The sequence below is a fragment of the Phymastichus coffea genome, unplaced genomic scaffold (assembly GCF_024137745.1).
Source record: "Phymastichus coffea isolate CEN01 unplaced genomic scaffold, Cenicafe_Pcof_1.1 PCOF00075, whole genome shotgun sequence".
NCBI lineage: Eukaryota > Metazoa > Arthropoda > Insecta > Hymenoptera > Eulophidae > Phymastichus > Phymastichus coffea.
Genome location: NW_026706886.1, coordinates 121,288 through 136,204, shown reverse-complemented (window position 1 = coordinate 136,204; position 14,917 = coordinate 121,288). Strand labels below are relative to the sequence as shown.

Here is a 14,917-nt window from a genome sequence, read left to right as displayed (position 1 = left end):
AACGCGTACAGTCTGTTATTTCATACGAATGTTCGCTGATATTGTTAGTGTCTGTGTAATATTGTATCAAGTGTGACACTGTTAATAATTTGCACCTTGGTAAAAATTATTATCGAATTATCACGAATATCTAACCGTTTTCGGGAAAGCTGACTCGGTACTTAACGTTAATATGCTCTAACAGATTGCTAAAATTTCGGAACTCTCGTTCGTGTACCAAGCAATTTATTACTTTGATTATAGTATTTTGCCGTACAAACTAATGACGTAAATGTATATGCCACTGTTTAAAAAAAAATGCAAAAAGAATAAATAATCTCTCGATATAAAAGAGTACTACTTGGAAATTGCTTTTGCGCTAATGCTTAAAAATACACGACAATACACGCTACACCCTTTAACTGTATTACAATTGGGTTAGCTAGTAACATCGACATAGTCCGCAATCAAAAACTTTTTGTGTGAAGTACTTACCCAGAATAAGGTAAATTGTCGTTGACTGGACTAAAATAAAATAAGAAATAAAAATAAACATAAATTATATTTTATCGGTCACCGACAAGAGAATAGCATAAATAAAAACAAATACTCTTTTTCAACTTCACAAAGTAACAGAACAAAAAAATCTCACGACAAAGCACATAATAAATCTTGACGATGAGGTAAAGCAAGGAAAAAACAAACAATGTCGTATGCACGCATACAAAATAAATTGCATCTCGTGCTTTGAAGCAAAACCAACAGCTTTTTCGTGGAAGCACGCGTACACCGTGTATTTTTTTTTATTTCCGATATAAATAGTCGAGAAGAAACGTAGGTAGATCGACTCGGTCGTGCAGTAATAAAGATAAAGAAAGAGTCGAGCGCGTGTACTCGACTGGAAATACGACGGGACAGATGCACACAATGCCACTTCGATTTTAATGATCGAACGACGCGCGTGAAAGTGAAGAAAACGTGTCAGCTAGAACATGCTGTTACTTTCAGATCTCTTCAAATTGCTCGTTAACAACGCCGAGGTTGTCAACAAATCGAATTATTTTTCTCTGTTTACTTTTTTTCTTTCGAGTACGTGCACGTAACTTGCAATTCACGTGCTTTAAAAAATCGCTAGCGCGGGATCCCGGCGGGACACACAGAAAAACATGTCTCCACGTGCTGTTATTCTAATTTCAATATTCTCTTCGAGTGATCAGTACGTTTGGTGTGTTTGTGCGGTAAGTGTTGCGTTGATAATTGACTGCGATCGATGAGAAAAAGTACAATTGAAAATGCAAAATTATGTGAATTGGTGAGAATTGACTTTCTTGACGACAGAACAAATTTCAAGAGAAGCACATTAGTCAAGGAAGAAACAAGTGAGCGAGAGATAAGGAGAGCGAGAGAGAAAAGCATAGCGGTAGTTGCCTCAAGGAACGCATAATCCGACTCGCGTGCGCGTAATTCAGGCAGGCGAGCGCGCATGTATATGTGTCGATTTGCACGTGCTAACAATTGAATTGCTCGGAGAAGGAAGGAGGTGGGTTAGAAGAGGTGTCGCGTAAAATGTACTCGATTAATGGCACATGGTACAAGCCCTGCATATACATCACTACTACTGCATAATCTCTCTCTCTCTCCCTCTCTCTCTCTCTCTCTCTCTCTCTCTCTCTCTCTCTACAAGAATGATGTCGCAACGAATATAAAGATTTGCAATTCAAGTGTTCTTGTGTGTGCGTGGTATATATATATGGTGTGTATATTTATATTGTACATATATATATATATATATATATATATATATATATATACATGTGGCAGTGTTTTGCAAAAGTGTGAAGATTTTTTAATCTCTCATTTTGAAAAGCAATGGGAAACCGATCTTTTAAAGTTATGACTTACGTGGAGGCATCGATGAAGTATATTATAAGCGATGCTATGCTAAGGATGAAAACTAGCACCACCTGTAACAGAAAGAAAAGCCTTTTAGTGCTGTACTTCGCTTCGTTGCTAATAACTATAATAATTAAATTTCGATTATAATAATGCAATTTCGATCGATAAATTCCACGTTTTCACTTGAGCCGCGTCTGACAGGACAATTATTCAGATACTGTCGCGCGCGAGCGTACATCAAAAGAACGAATAATCCGAAAAAGACAGAAAACAAGGAAAAACGCGCGAGGAAGATAATAAATCAGTAAACGCTATAAAAGCGCGTGATAAATTTATCTTGCAGTCTAAATTCAACGATATACGCCTGACAGTCGCTTGGATAACGTTAAACTACGAAATAATCGAAAGTGGCATTATTCGCCAATATTTCGAGTGCGTTCAAGAAATGTCTGTCGGTATCGTGAACAATCACTGACTAAAATAGATAACGAAAGCATCAGCAGAGTAATTACAGTGAGGGTGGCGGAGGAGGGGGACAATAAGTATCTTGTTGAGTCTAGCAACCCTGTAAACTGTGTTTAATCGTGAAGGGAATTGAGTAAAGTGCCAAGGATGATCCCTTACCTAAAAACAAAAGCTTATCTCTGAAAGTCGCGCAATATCATCCTTGGCGATAAATAGCAAGCCCTTGTATACCGCGCTCGCAAAAAAAAATCTAAGATATCCCTGACGTCGTATCCTCTTGCGATATATAAAATTGCGTTTACAGTCCCGACCGTGCGCCTATTATCTTTTATTCCATGCGAGGCCTGTAAGGGGGCATCCCTTATTTTGACCAAGGCTGTGCGATAAGAATGGACATCCTTGACGAGACGCTGGCTTTATTTTACTTTTCGTGGTGAAATTTGAGAAATAATATTATGTCGAAATCCGATAAACGTCAACTTCCGCTCATTCACAGAAATATTTATATGAGTTGGTTACTGCACTAGAGAGAGAGAGAGGTAGAAGAAAATATGAAAGAAACGTCTGGTTTGAAACGTCATAGAATGTAATAATAGCTAAGGTACCGAGGTGAGAGTTGGTATTCGGAAGCCATACTAAAAATAAACCGTCAATTGATGAGCCTTCTCATAACCCAGCAAACCGTTTCTCCAGATTTGCCTGAAATCTATTTTCATTCGTCAATGAACAATCGAATAATAACAATCTGTTTACGTCGCGACAAAAAAAAAAGTGGAGTTTCGACGCACGCGGTTTCTTCGTCCCCGACCTCGGCCCTGCGAATGCACGCACGGCGCGTAGCGAGAGCGCATTGCAAAATCATTCTCTTAAAGCGCGCGCGTTCTCGGCGACATACCGGTATTCTTGGCGCTCGGCTCCTCATGAGAATGATACTAAAAATAAGCGCCGCGCCAAAATAGCCGGCAGATGTGTGCGTGCGCGTCTGTGGTGAAGCCGCTACCGCCGCGCTACCGCGAGGTCGTCGAGTTTATCGTCGCGTTCAAGCGAATCTCACTCACTAGTGTTTATAGGTCACTTCAAGATTGCACGCCGAGATTCGTTCTTTTCTTTTTTTTTTTCACCGATGTCAATGGACAACGAAACGATCGCTTTCCTTCGATCGTCGCGGTTTTTCAGCTTCGATAAACCTTTTCGTTCGCCGTTTCAGTTGGGGTTGCGGCGCAAGATTCGCGCGCACTATGTTAATTGACTTGGATCGACTGTGTCGTCGCGCTTGACGCGCTGATATTATTATTTTAAATGTTGGCCAGAGAGAGCTATTTTAAAAATAATAAATTACTAGACGAATTTAGATCTTTTTCCCAAGAGTGTAAGCGCTTACAACCGCATGATTTAGTCTGCAAGTGCGAATGTGAGATTAAAAAGAAACTCGTACTCTTTCTGATGAATGTTTAGAAACAAGATTTACTTCAGATTTTATCGACGAAATGAACGAACGCACGTACAATGTTACATCGTTGAGTTCGTGACAAAATGAACAGTTGACAATGATCGAAATGAATTTTGACGATGATAAAGTTTTCTTGAAAATCAAACAGTTTTCATTCGATAAGTCTTTGTTACGGCAAGCAATCTATAGGCAGAGCGTCTGCTAAATCTGTTAAGGCGTGGCGTACACGCACACACGAACACACGAGTCATTGTATTTTTAACCCGTAAGGGTGCCGAAAAGTAGCGGCAGCAGTAACAGCACCTGAGACTCAACGATCGATGGTTCAGGGTCAGGGCTGTGAGCTGCTCTCTGTGTCTTTCTCTCTGCAGCTGCGAGAAACAAAAACATATACCACTAAACTCATTGAAACGACATCGATTGCGGCTAATTTTCGAACAAATGACTTTCCTGTATTTGTTCTTTTCGTTTTTCTAAGAGTTTCGAGGAAATTGGTTTGTAATTGCAAGTTCCACCGATAGATTTACGAGCTTTACGATCTAATTGCGGTAGAGTTTGATTGAGTGTAGCGAGGGAATGTTTGATTATATAGGAAATGGATCTGAACATGAATTATTCGAAACTGTCTTCGGCCTCGTAATGGGACATTCAAAAGTAAGTCGTATCACTCACTTCCATTACGAATGAATATTAGTATCAAAGTTTCTTGTATCCTAAGAACAAAAGTTTACAGCGTCATTTAAAATGTTAATTCGTAGGTCCATTCTAATTTTTTATTTATCGATGCCCATCACTAACAAACTTTGACTTTCATTTTCGTCCCTCCATACGTTCTGCACATTAAATTATCCGGGTTAATATTTAACCTTATACGCCCTTAAAGACTTCACGATGATAAACGCGTTTTATGGTTGTGGGGTGATGAGGTGTCAGGCCCTTACTAACGATCGTCCGTAAACATTGCTAAACTTGAAATTCATTTCGGTGGCAATTCGTTAAGAAAAACCTAACGCAAAGCGAAAGAAGAACGTAATGTAAGAAGAGAGCAACAACAAGAAAAAAAACTCGGTCGGTGTCGTGCGATCGATCACCGAGGTTTTACGAGCTCCTCTTTTTCTTTGATTGCGCTAGAGACGAGCGAATAAAGCGCGACTTGGTGGCAAATAGACCGAAGTACCCTTCTTCGACAAAAATGAAACGGTTTGTGTGTGTATGTCGTCCGTTCAGCGCTGAGCTGGTAACTGGAAAGGACGCTTGTAAACACGCTTCTGCAAGTAGTTTTATCGTGCTTGCGATCGTTCACTTTTCTTGAGCATTGAACGGATCTCATTTCTCCGATGCAATCTTTGCGGCACGCGTAGTCTTGGTAAGAGAAAATAAAAGCGGAAAGAGGAAAACTCGAAAATCGAAGGAATCTCCACCCGTAAGAGGGCGCCGTTGTCACTGCGCACACGCGCATAACCAGAGAGAGAGAGAGAGAGAGAGAGAGAGAGAGAGAGAGAGAGAGAGCCAAGAAGGCGTTAATAAGTAAAGCGCCTCGGCTTGTGCATTGCTGTCAGATCGATTTCACCGCGACCCTGTTTCTGTACTCCGTATACTTGCTATGTATGGGGATGGACATTCGATTTTTGTGAATAGCTGTCTGCAGGGACCAAGTTTACTCGAGCTTTCAACACTTTCTTCGAGAGAATTTTGAAAAAAATTCTGGTAATATAGTTTGTCGTATTTCAAGAAATGTTTATACCGTTGAAGGCAAAAAACTAGCCTTGCAAGTGAAAACGCATAGCCTAAAATATTTCGATGCAATAAAAATGGTTCATCAGAACTCGCTTTTGCCCGTTATCCATAACAGAAAAAATAGAAAAAAAAATTCGCGCACAGCAATGTCGCTCTGCATCTTGAAAGCAAACTACGAGGCATGTGCAAAAGTTTTCAATGAGATAGTACGCCGCGCGCTTGGAATTCGTTTCGACGTTTCCTCGCGTACCTTTCAAGCACTTTTGTACTTTTGCGCTTAAGATATTTCTTCGAGAAGTTGTCATATTTTCGTCGGGAATGAAAAATATCGTGTTTATTCTATTGCCCGATGCAGCTGTAAATGACAAACAATTGAATTGAAATTGAAGTAACTCTAAAGTAGAACAGAACGTTATCTTGTAAGGAAGCTTTAATTCCAGTTTATCCCGTCTATAAGCTAACGGTCTTGAAAAACTATGACGGTACTGTAATCTCATTACAAAGCTTGGCTGAGCTTTATTACAATTTTCGCGGGCAGGTTTACGAGGACGAGCTCGGTTGTGACCCTTCTCCCTTCCTCGGACAAAAAAATTATTTTATCTCATCCACATTGAAATCGGCCGGCTAATGATTTCAACCCGCTCAGATACGGATGAAAGTGGCGAGTATCGCGTGCGCTAACGAGCAAAAAAAAAGCAGCGAAGAAAAGAACACGTCTAAAATGTTTTAAGGTTGAAACGCTTGGCGCCTAAGATAATGAGATACAAACATAGAGAGAGAGAGAGAGAGAGAGAGAGAGAGAGAGAGAGAGAGAGAGAGAGAGAGAGAGAGAGGGAGAGAACGCTTCGCAATGTTTTACAATAGGGAAACGTTTACGTGGAACAAGTAGTGTGCTGAGCGATACACTACAGTGCAGCGTCGTGCGCAGGTATATAGTGGAATGTGCCCCTGCCGACGTGTTATATGCACGGGCCATATGTGGGTTACTGGGTTATCGCGCGCACGGCTCTTAGTACTATTGCGCGTGCGCACGATTGATTCATGAGTTTTGGCTTCTGGCGACGACGACGACGTCGACGTCGCCCCAGCGAGAGAGAGAGTGACGTTTTCATTGGCTACCGAGCAGAGTTATGGGTCTGTTTGTCGGCGCTAAGTAGATGGCATTGCGACTTTTCGGATTCACTTTAATTAAAAAGCCTGCTTCTCGCCTCGTTCCCTGCGCCTCGGAAATGCTTTCTCTCCAAATGCCCCGAGTTTTCTGCTGATTACTTTGCTTCGACAACTTTCAGTTTTCATTTTTTTTTCTTTCAAACGTGAAGGCATGCTAATTATGATTTCGAGCTGCAAATTACTTGCTGTTATGTAGCCACTTGTCATTTTTTATTTGTCTCTGCTAGTTATGAGCGATTACGTGATTAAAAAACGCTTTCTAAGTACTTTTTAGAAATACATTGGCCAGAGCCATTCGCGCATGAAAGATATTGTGAAATTGTAAGATGCAGCTTGTCGCAATCGAAGCGATTGAAAAATCTAGCAATCGCGAAAATCGGCAAACTAAGTGCCACAAAGCCTCCCTGCAGATATCGTCCGCTGAAGCGAGAGCGTAAACGATGAAAAAATGGCAGCAAGCGCGAAACAAAAGCCTAAACATCGGCCAGCACGGATAAGCATTGAATCGAGCAGCAGCAGGCGCAGCTGAAGCAAGCAGCCCGGGGATAATTGATCAACGTACGTGCTTGCCTGTCGAGAGATGACTAGATGAGAAACGTCGTGCTCGTCGTCGATATTACGCCTACAGTCGCACAGTGCCAGCAAGATATAGCTCTTTGGAGGGATACGACGCGAACGTAAACCAGTATGTACATACGAGTATTATATGGGTTTGCAAAATATACATCTTAGGCGCAACGGGCAAGCTCTGTTACGGGCAGTCTATTATACGGGTCGCTTGATACCTTGAATTAACTTACTCCTTTGTGCCACGTTGATGTTACAACGTGATTAGTCACTATGATAAGATTGTACTTCGCCAGAGGAAGTCTTTCACTCTCTGCTCCCTCCGCGGATCCAGGTAATTTTACTCAACATATTATAGCGCAGAGGGAAACATTTTCGGACTTCTTTGTCGCAATCTGCGAGGTGAAAACTCGATTTTCTCGTGAGAACGGTATAAAACAAACTCTTACTCTCAACCGTAACTCGTCTAACTTTCTCGCGCGCAATCAAGCAAGGATTTCGACTGCTATCTCGCCGAGTTGCTGCCGAACTCGTTTTAAATGGCTAAATAAATTATATGGCCACTGCAATTCTCTCCGCAGCGTCATGAAGTAGTAATAGCCAAGTCACGCACCGACTGTTGCAGTGTACCCGCAGGAAATCTCGAACATTCACCCCTTCTCTCTCGCTCTCTCTCTCTCTCTCTCTCTCTCTCTCTCTCTCTCTCTCTCTCTCTCTCTCTCGCTGTATCGGCCGTGTGAAAATTTGATGACAACGGCGCATGCGCGCGCGAACTCTGCTTTATTTATAATACAACTGCCACCCGTGCAGCAGCAACTCGCATGGCAATACAGAAAAATAGAAAGAGCCTCGACGATAAATGGAACGGCCCAAGTTCACATCCTGCATTATTCAGAGTGCACACGCCTTTTTTTTCTTTTCTCTTTGATATTGTGGGCTTTGTTGCCCGAATTCATCGTCTTCTTTTGTTTCTTCAATGCAATCCACCAAATTCGATTTGAAAATTGAAATGCTCGTAGATTCAAGCTCTTTTATGATTTATTCATCGACTAAACCTCAATCAAAAGTTTAACCAGAGTTAGAGTCTCGTTTTGACAGGCATCTCATCGAGTTTCGTCGATGAAATTTGACTTTGGAACACTATCATTGTCAATCCTTAAAGCTCCATTAGAAAAAAGTATGTGACGATTCCTCAGACTCCGAGGAAAAACTTTCGAACGCTTGCTTTATATCGATCGTCTATTAGGAGAAGCTACTTTATGTATCCACGCATCCATGACCTTCATACCTCAACATTAATAAAGAAGAAAGTTCGTAAGAGCAGAGTTTCGTTGAAATATATATAGCAAGGCACGCGACACGCACGCCGTCTAACTTTAATAAAATGCCAACAAGCTTATAAAGCTCTATTTACACGTGTAGCGACCGTAGCAACGCTTTTGACATACGCTCGATTCCACGCTCGCTCCGGCTAAATTTAAGCGTGCCATCTCGTGTCTATGCGTTACAGCAGCGATCGACTTACAGTATATTGGCGTAGCTCGTAATGATTTGTATAAAGAGACAAAATAGACAAGTTTTTGTTTTCAATCTCACAAAAGCTTGCCAATTTTTCGGAGTATGACAAAATGGCGAATATTTTATCGACGCCATGACTGATAGACACTTCTAATTTGTTGTTGAGACTGAAATAAAAGAAAAAGTCTAATTTTTAATTAACAACTTTCTCGAAAAAATGTTAATTAAAAATGTTCTACTCAAAATCGAAACTTTGAAATTTAACTGCAGAGGAGGATTTGCCGAGAATAAACGACACTTTGTAAACTAAACTTCAAACTTGATGCTAATTCCGAAACGAAGTTTTCGAGCGAGAGAAGGATTAAATCAATTAATACTTCTCAATTGCGCAATGAAAAATTCTCAGGGTAAAAACTTAGCTCCAGCGTTCAATTATCCACCAAGGTAGAGAGAGAGAGAGAGAGAGAGAGAGAGAGAGAGAGAGAGAGAGAGAGAGAGAGAGAGAGAGAAAATAAAACAATCTCTCGTAAATTCAAAAAGAACTTGGCCAAAGTACTAGCCAAATAAGCAAAAAGCCATGCGGTGCTCACTGTGGGTTTATAAACTCCGGGAAGATCAAAAGTCAATGGCGTGGGGCAATAAACCGACGGTTTATATTCATTCGGCTATGGTTTCATAAATATCTTTTTATGAGATTTTCATTTCAGCTCGTGCATCTGTTTGAGAATATTCAAGAGTCAAGTGTTTTATTTGTTTTCAAGTTTTAAGTACTTAATCATTGCAAGCGGTAAGTTGAACTGAAAGCTTCATTCAAGAAACGCGTTGACAACTGTTTAATCAAGATAGACTTTTGCCCTCGAAAACAATGAGCAAACTAGTCCAATCAGTGAGTGCGGATCATACCTCAACGTTACGGATGCGCACGCCCCCGTAAAAAGTCCACAACGCGTGCATGCGAGGCAATGAATTCTAACAATACGCGTCTGTTTTTCTAAGCAGGCGCGCAGGCGTGTCGTTATTACGTAGAACGATCAAGTGATTATATCGTACTGCCTGAGTTATAGACTCTTCGCCGCGCGCGCGGCAAAACAAACTGGGCTAGTTTACCGTGGCCGGCGCGCAGCGCTTTGCTCTCAATTAATCTTTTCTGATCGCGAGAAAGTAGGCGATAAAGTATCCCCTGTGTTTTCTTTCTCATACACTTCTGAAAGTCTGAAAGTTATGTGCTTTTCATAGGCGTTGCGTAAACAAGCTCATCGAACTAAGCTCGTTAATGCGATAAAAAGCTTCGGCGCTTTTGAAAACTCGTTAAAAATTTATATCAATAAATTTTCTAATTATGAACTTGCAATCTTTCAAAAACAATAAGCACGATGATTAATAGCACAAATAAAAGCTCGCAAGTACATTTACAAGCACGGAAGAAAAATTGATGACGACAGGTCAAGTTTACCCACGCGCTGTAAGCAAAAAAAGAGAAAAACAAGAAGGGAGGGAAAAAAACGTACCCGAGAAAAAGCAAAAAGAAGAAGAAAATTAGAAGAGAGAGAAAGCGAGAGGGAGAGAGAGAATTCAAGTTCGACGCGTAAGAAAATTTTCTGACGATAGCGGTGCTTCGGCTCGGATGAGACAAGAAGATTGTCTGGAGACAAATCAACAGACAAATCACAAGCTGAGAAACCCAAAACATTGCTTTTCCTCCCTCCGTAACCGTAGTTTTATGCTAGTATGTATAATATTTATGTAGGTGTACACATACGTCGTGTGGCGCCAGCTTGAGAGACAATACAAACGCCCAGCCACACGAGCTGGTCAAGAGGGTGGATCGGCCTCGACGGAAGAGCGATGAACTCCCGAAACTTAGGTTGTGTATGTGTATGTGTGTGTGAGCGCGCGCGCTCACGCGTATGTTATAATGTACGAGCATCCGCACTTGTTATTAGAACACATACAACAACGCGCCCAACGACGACGAGCTTTTTGTCTTTGTCTTTATAGACTGTCGCTACTTCTCGGCACGAAGAACGATCGTTTACTCTTTGTATAAAGGCTATACGTGATGCTAATACGGAGACGTATTCTTTTCATTTTGTCTATAGAATTTCGTTTTTGTTTATAGAAAAACTTGTTTAGCTCTGGCAAATAAGTGATTCCATTGTTCTATTTCAAACAAAAAAAATGTATGGTAATGCTGAAGAAAATTCGCAAAAAAGTAAAAACAGCAGCAGTCTTAAGCGATGCGAAGAGATTGCCAAGTAGAAAATGCCGATTATGGTCAGACTGGTCTATGCTTGTTTTCTCCCGCTACAATCAAGTCCTACACGATATTATTGTGGTAGGCTGAATAAATTTACATCAAGAGAGTTGTTTTTTCGTGCAAACTATGCATCGGTACTCAAACAAGAAGTAAAAAATCGGGAAACACATTACACTGCTTTTCTTTTCAACGCGCACCTTCGCTAATCTTACGTTACGGATGCCGCTCGATATCCTTCTCCCTTCTGTATTCCGAGCCACTGAACTAGTTCTCAAAACTAATCTCGTAGTATCGTGCCACCTAATTCCCAGTCAATTGGAGTCGTGCAATTAAGCGTAACAAAGAAAAGAATTTTTTTTAATTCAATCCCGTGATTTCGTAAACTCGACGCGAGGTAGGAGCAATCCCAAATCAAATGTTTTTATTCTCGATACGTGTGAGAGTGCCTGGACGTGCTGTGAATCAAAAATTTCATGTAAACGTACTTTCACGGTTTGGATGACTTACAACACTGGTTGTGCGCCAAGGTATAGAGAAACAAATTAAATTCGTCTCTTTTCCGTCACTTATTGAATAAAATTGAAAGTAAATATATTAGCCAGCGAAAAATTCCCTTTGAACCCAGTGATTACGTTCAAAAAATAGGACAGCAGGACAAAGCTCGGCTTACAAACGAAGGTAATTTATCGATGTAACGCGATATTAAGGGAAACGGGCTTTGGCACAGGGGAAAATCGTGTCAGAGCTGCGGCAAATGGAGGAGAATAGTTACTATCCGAAGGTAAATGCAATTGTCTCCTTTCTCTGCGGTGCACACATACACAGACATGCATATACATACACGCGTGCGCGCATGCACGAACGAGCCGAAGCAGACATGACAAATCTGTTACATTCTTGGAAATGGAAACTGGCCACAAGCCAAGGGCCTGCTAACGACTTTTCTCTCGGAATATGATCTACGCCCTTGGTTATCTCTTTTTTCTTTTGCTCCGTTCGTCCTTTGACTTCCTGGCTCGTTTTCTCTGAGTTAGAGCCTTTTAGTAACACCTCGCTTGGCACTTCCCACTGTCAATTACTGCAAAGTGCTCGATGCTTTAAAAAGAGAGAGAGAAACGAAGTTTCTTTACGTTCCTTTCGGATGCTGTGCTAGAAAGTGCTTCTTGCATAGATATAATCAAATTAGTTTGATCACTAAGAAAAGTTGTGAACCATATAAGCACGCAATGTGATGAAACTATAATTGATCCTATCAAGGATACGAAGAACAAAACTAATAAATTACAAAGTCGGATAACACAATTTAAATCAGAAAGTTTCCATTATTATACTCGCACACATATAGAGAGAGAAAGAGAGAGAACGAGCAGGCAACTAACAAAAAGGAAAGAAATGAAGCGAGAAATAAAGTTTCCCTAACTTTGTCCTCTGCTGAAATAAAATTACACAGCCGACGATCATATGCTTTTTTTTCCTTCTATTTTTCTTCCGAGTGTCGGTAACTGACGTTTTCCCCTTCTCGAGTTAATAACTGTATAAATAAAAATTAGCTACCTCTCTTGGTTTCGAACTCTACGATGACATTCCAGAATTCATAATTATGCGGCGACGCTCTAATTTATGGCACTTGAAAATTTATCACTCTATAGTACAAGTTTCTTGGAAAAAACGTTTTGCCGAAAAATAGATTTGTCGTGTGATTTGGCGGTTCCTCCGTTTGACAGCAATTTTCAGATCAATTGATCGCGGTCTTACGTTGCATTTGCGAGAGAGGAAAAAACTAATGTGTAATACAGCGCGCACGTCAAGTGAATACTACGAATGCCAGGATGACAATTCACGTAAAGTCCCGTATTTATGTCAAGCCAATTGAATACGTATGTGCAGTGAAATTCGTGCGCGTAACACACGTGAGCAGCGTGCGTACAGTCGACGCTGTAATTCAATATTATACTGTCACCGTTGCAGCGCGACTGATTTTATATCGCGACGGATTGCTTTTCGATACTTCGCAGTCAGCCAGCAGGTTCGTGGTAATAAGAGTCCACGGTAAATAAATAGACTGGCGTCTCGCGCGCTGGGAAATAAGAAAGCGCAAACGCGAAAGGGTCAAGCGTGAAATGTTAAAGCTTTGACGCTTCACACCCGGAGTCTGGAAAATCGCTTATAATGCAGATGTCCGTCCAAAAGCGTCCGAGCGATGAATGTTTGAAGGCGTATCCGACACCTTCTACGTGTTCCTCGAAATAAAAGCATCGAGGCCGCAAGAAAGATCGAGGTACGAAAACACGGTCGCACAGCTCGCAGCATTATTAAATATGCACGACTGATCGATATTGCAGTGCGCAGAGACGTGGATATATACGTGCGAGCGCCACCGGAAGAATATTTGGCTATTATGTAGGTCGATATACGTATTTGCGCATTGTCGCGATATATCGATTACAAGTCCTAAAAGCGGCGCGACCGCCTTAATGAATCGCACCCTCCTCGTGGGCGCGGGTCGAAACGGAGCTTGCGCCATGCGGATATTAATTTTCACAGAAGCGCTTTTATTGAATTTTAATGGCTGTTCAGTAGCTACGCGCGCCTGGGATATTGAAGGAAGGAGATGGCTTTCAGACGATGTTTTACCCGGTAATTACACTGTTCGTCTGCGACTATTCTTGTCGAGGCGAGGCGACTTGAATGAGATTCAATCTGATGTTACGTTTGCTTCTCGCAAGTCGACATGACTCATCATTACTTTTGTGGAATTTACACTTTTTTGCGTAAATATTAATGATTCGATAATGATATTCATCGCTGTCATTCCACCTTCTTCACGGAAAAACGTTGCGGTCGACCGATGCCTTTGAGAAATCGGTTCTGAACTGAACCACTTCACCTCTTCATAAGCTTATCTGATTAAACAAGCAATAACAGCTTCGTTTCATTTTTGTAACGACAAGTTCGTAAAAAAATTGTAAGCTCAACAGGTTATAGTCGACTGCAAAAACATACAGCCGTACGAATTGGCATTCTAAAAATCAATCATCGCCGAATATGTGTAGAATTTATCGTTGCCGAGACTCGAAAGAAAAACCTTGATTTATGCATCATGTACGCGCGTACATGGTATGCCATGTAGATTATTTATCCTGGAATAATTTACATTTCTATGAAGTTTATGACACTTGCAGTTCATTCTACAAGACGACTGGACTTTTATCTTGCCACTCGTAAAATTTCTTTGTGGGTTATCGCGAATGGTGTACTAAGAACTTTTACACGAATGACTTTGGATCGTTGCTTATTTTCCTCCTCTTTCTTTATGACGCTATTTCAATTCGCAATTTTGCTTTAAATAATGCCGTCAAATTTGAGTGTCTGACGCACGCTGTAAAAGAAGAAATTATTGAAACTTACGTTGCCATTCGGCGGGTGCATAATTAATGCCTTTCCTTCTTCGTCGGCACTTGGCAAGATTGAAGGAAAAACACTAAATGCGTCAGAAATCGTAAATGAGGATCCAACGTATGCGCGAATAATATTAAAAGAGCATAAATTTGCGCATGACGATATACACAAAAAAATATTACAGGCGCTGAGCTAGGCTACAATGGAATTCTCAAGTTTACATCACCTCATTAAACATTCCTCTCTATATCGCACACATACACGCTACAATAACAATTTACAAGAGATATTGCTTTTTCTCATTAAAAGGAAACCGCATATATCTCACAAATGTCTTTATCTGTACGACGAGCTCAAGGAAAAGCTTCATTCTCGCAATGAAACTAGTGTCAAGAAGAAGAAAATCCGTCGAAGTATTTTAGGGAATTAATAATGAGCAAGGGGAAACTATTCGAGATGACTAATCGACCAAGCCCATT

General features: G+C 41.0%; 1 protein-coding gene across 27 annotated transcripts in view; it reads right to left on the bottom strand.

Moving 5' to 3' along the window:
• The window catches only part of LOC131668231 (calcium-activated potassium channel slowpoke), an 81,868-nt gene that overhangs the window by 61,505 nt on the left and 5,446 nt on the right, over positions 1 to 14,917 (bottom strand). For 18 of the 27 annotated variants that reach the window (XM_058942208.1, XM_058942207.1, XM_058942206.1 and 15 more), the window contains 2 exons: positions 1,882 to 1,943; positions 475 to 504 (listed from right to left, as the gene is read on the bottom strand). In XM_058942208.1, coding sequence (XP_058798191.1) covers positions 475 to 504; positions 1,882 to 1,943 — 92 coding nt within the window. The remainder of the gene's footprint in view (positions 1 to 474; positions 505 to 1,881; positions 1,944 to 14,917) is intronic. The other 9 variants (XM_058942221.1, XM_058942224.1, XM_058942217.1 and 6 more) reach the window with 1 other exon arrangement.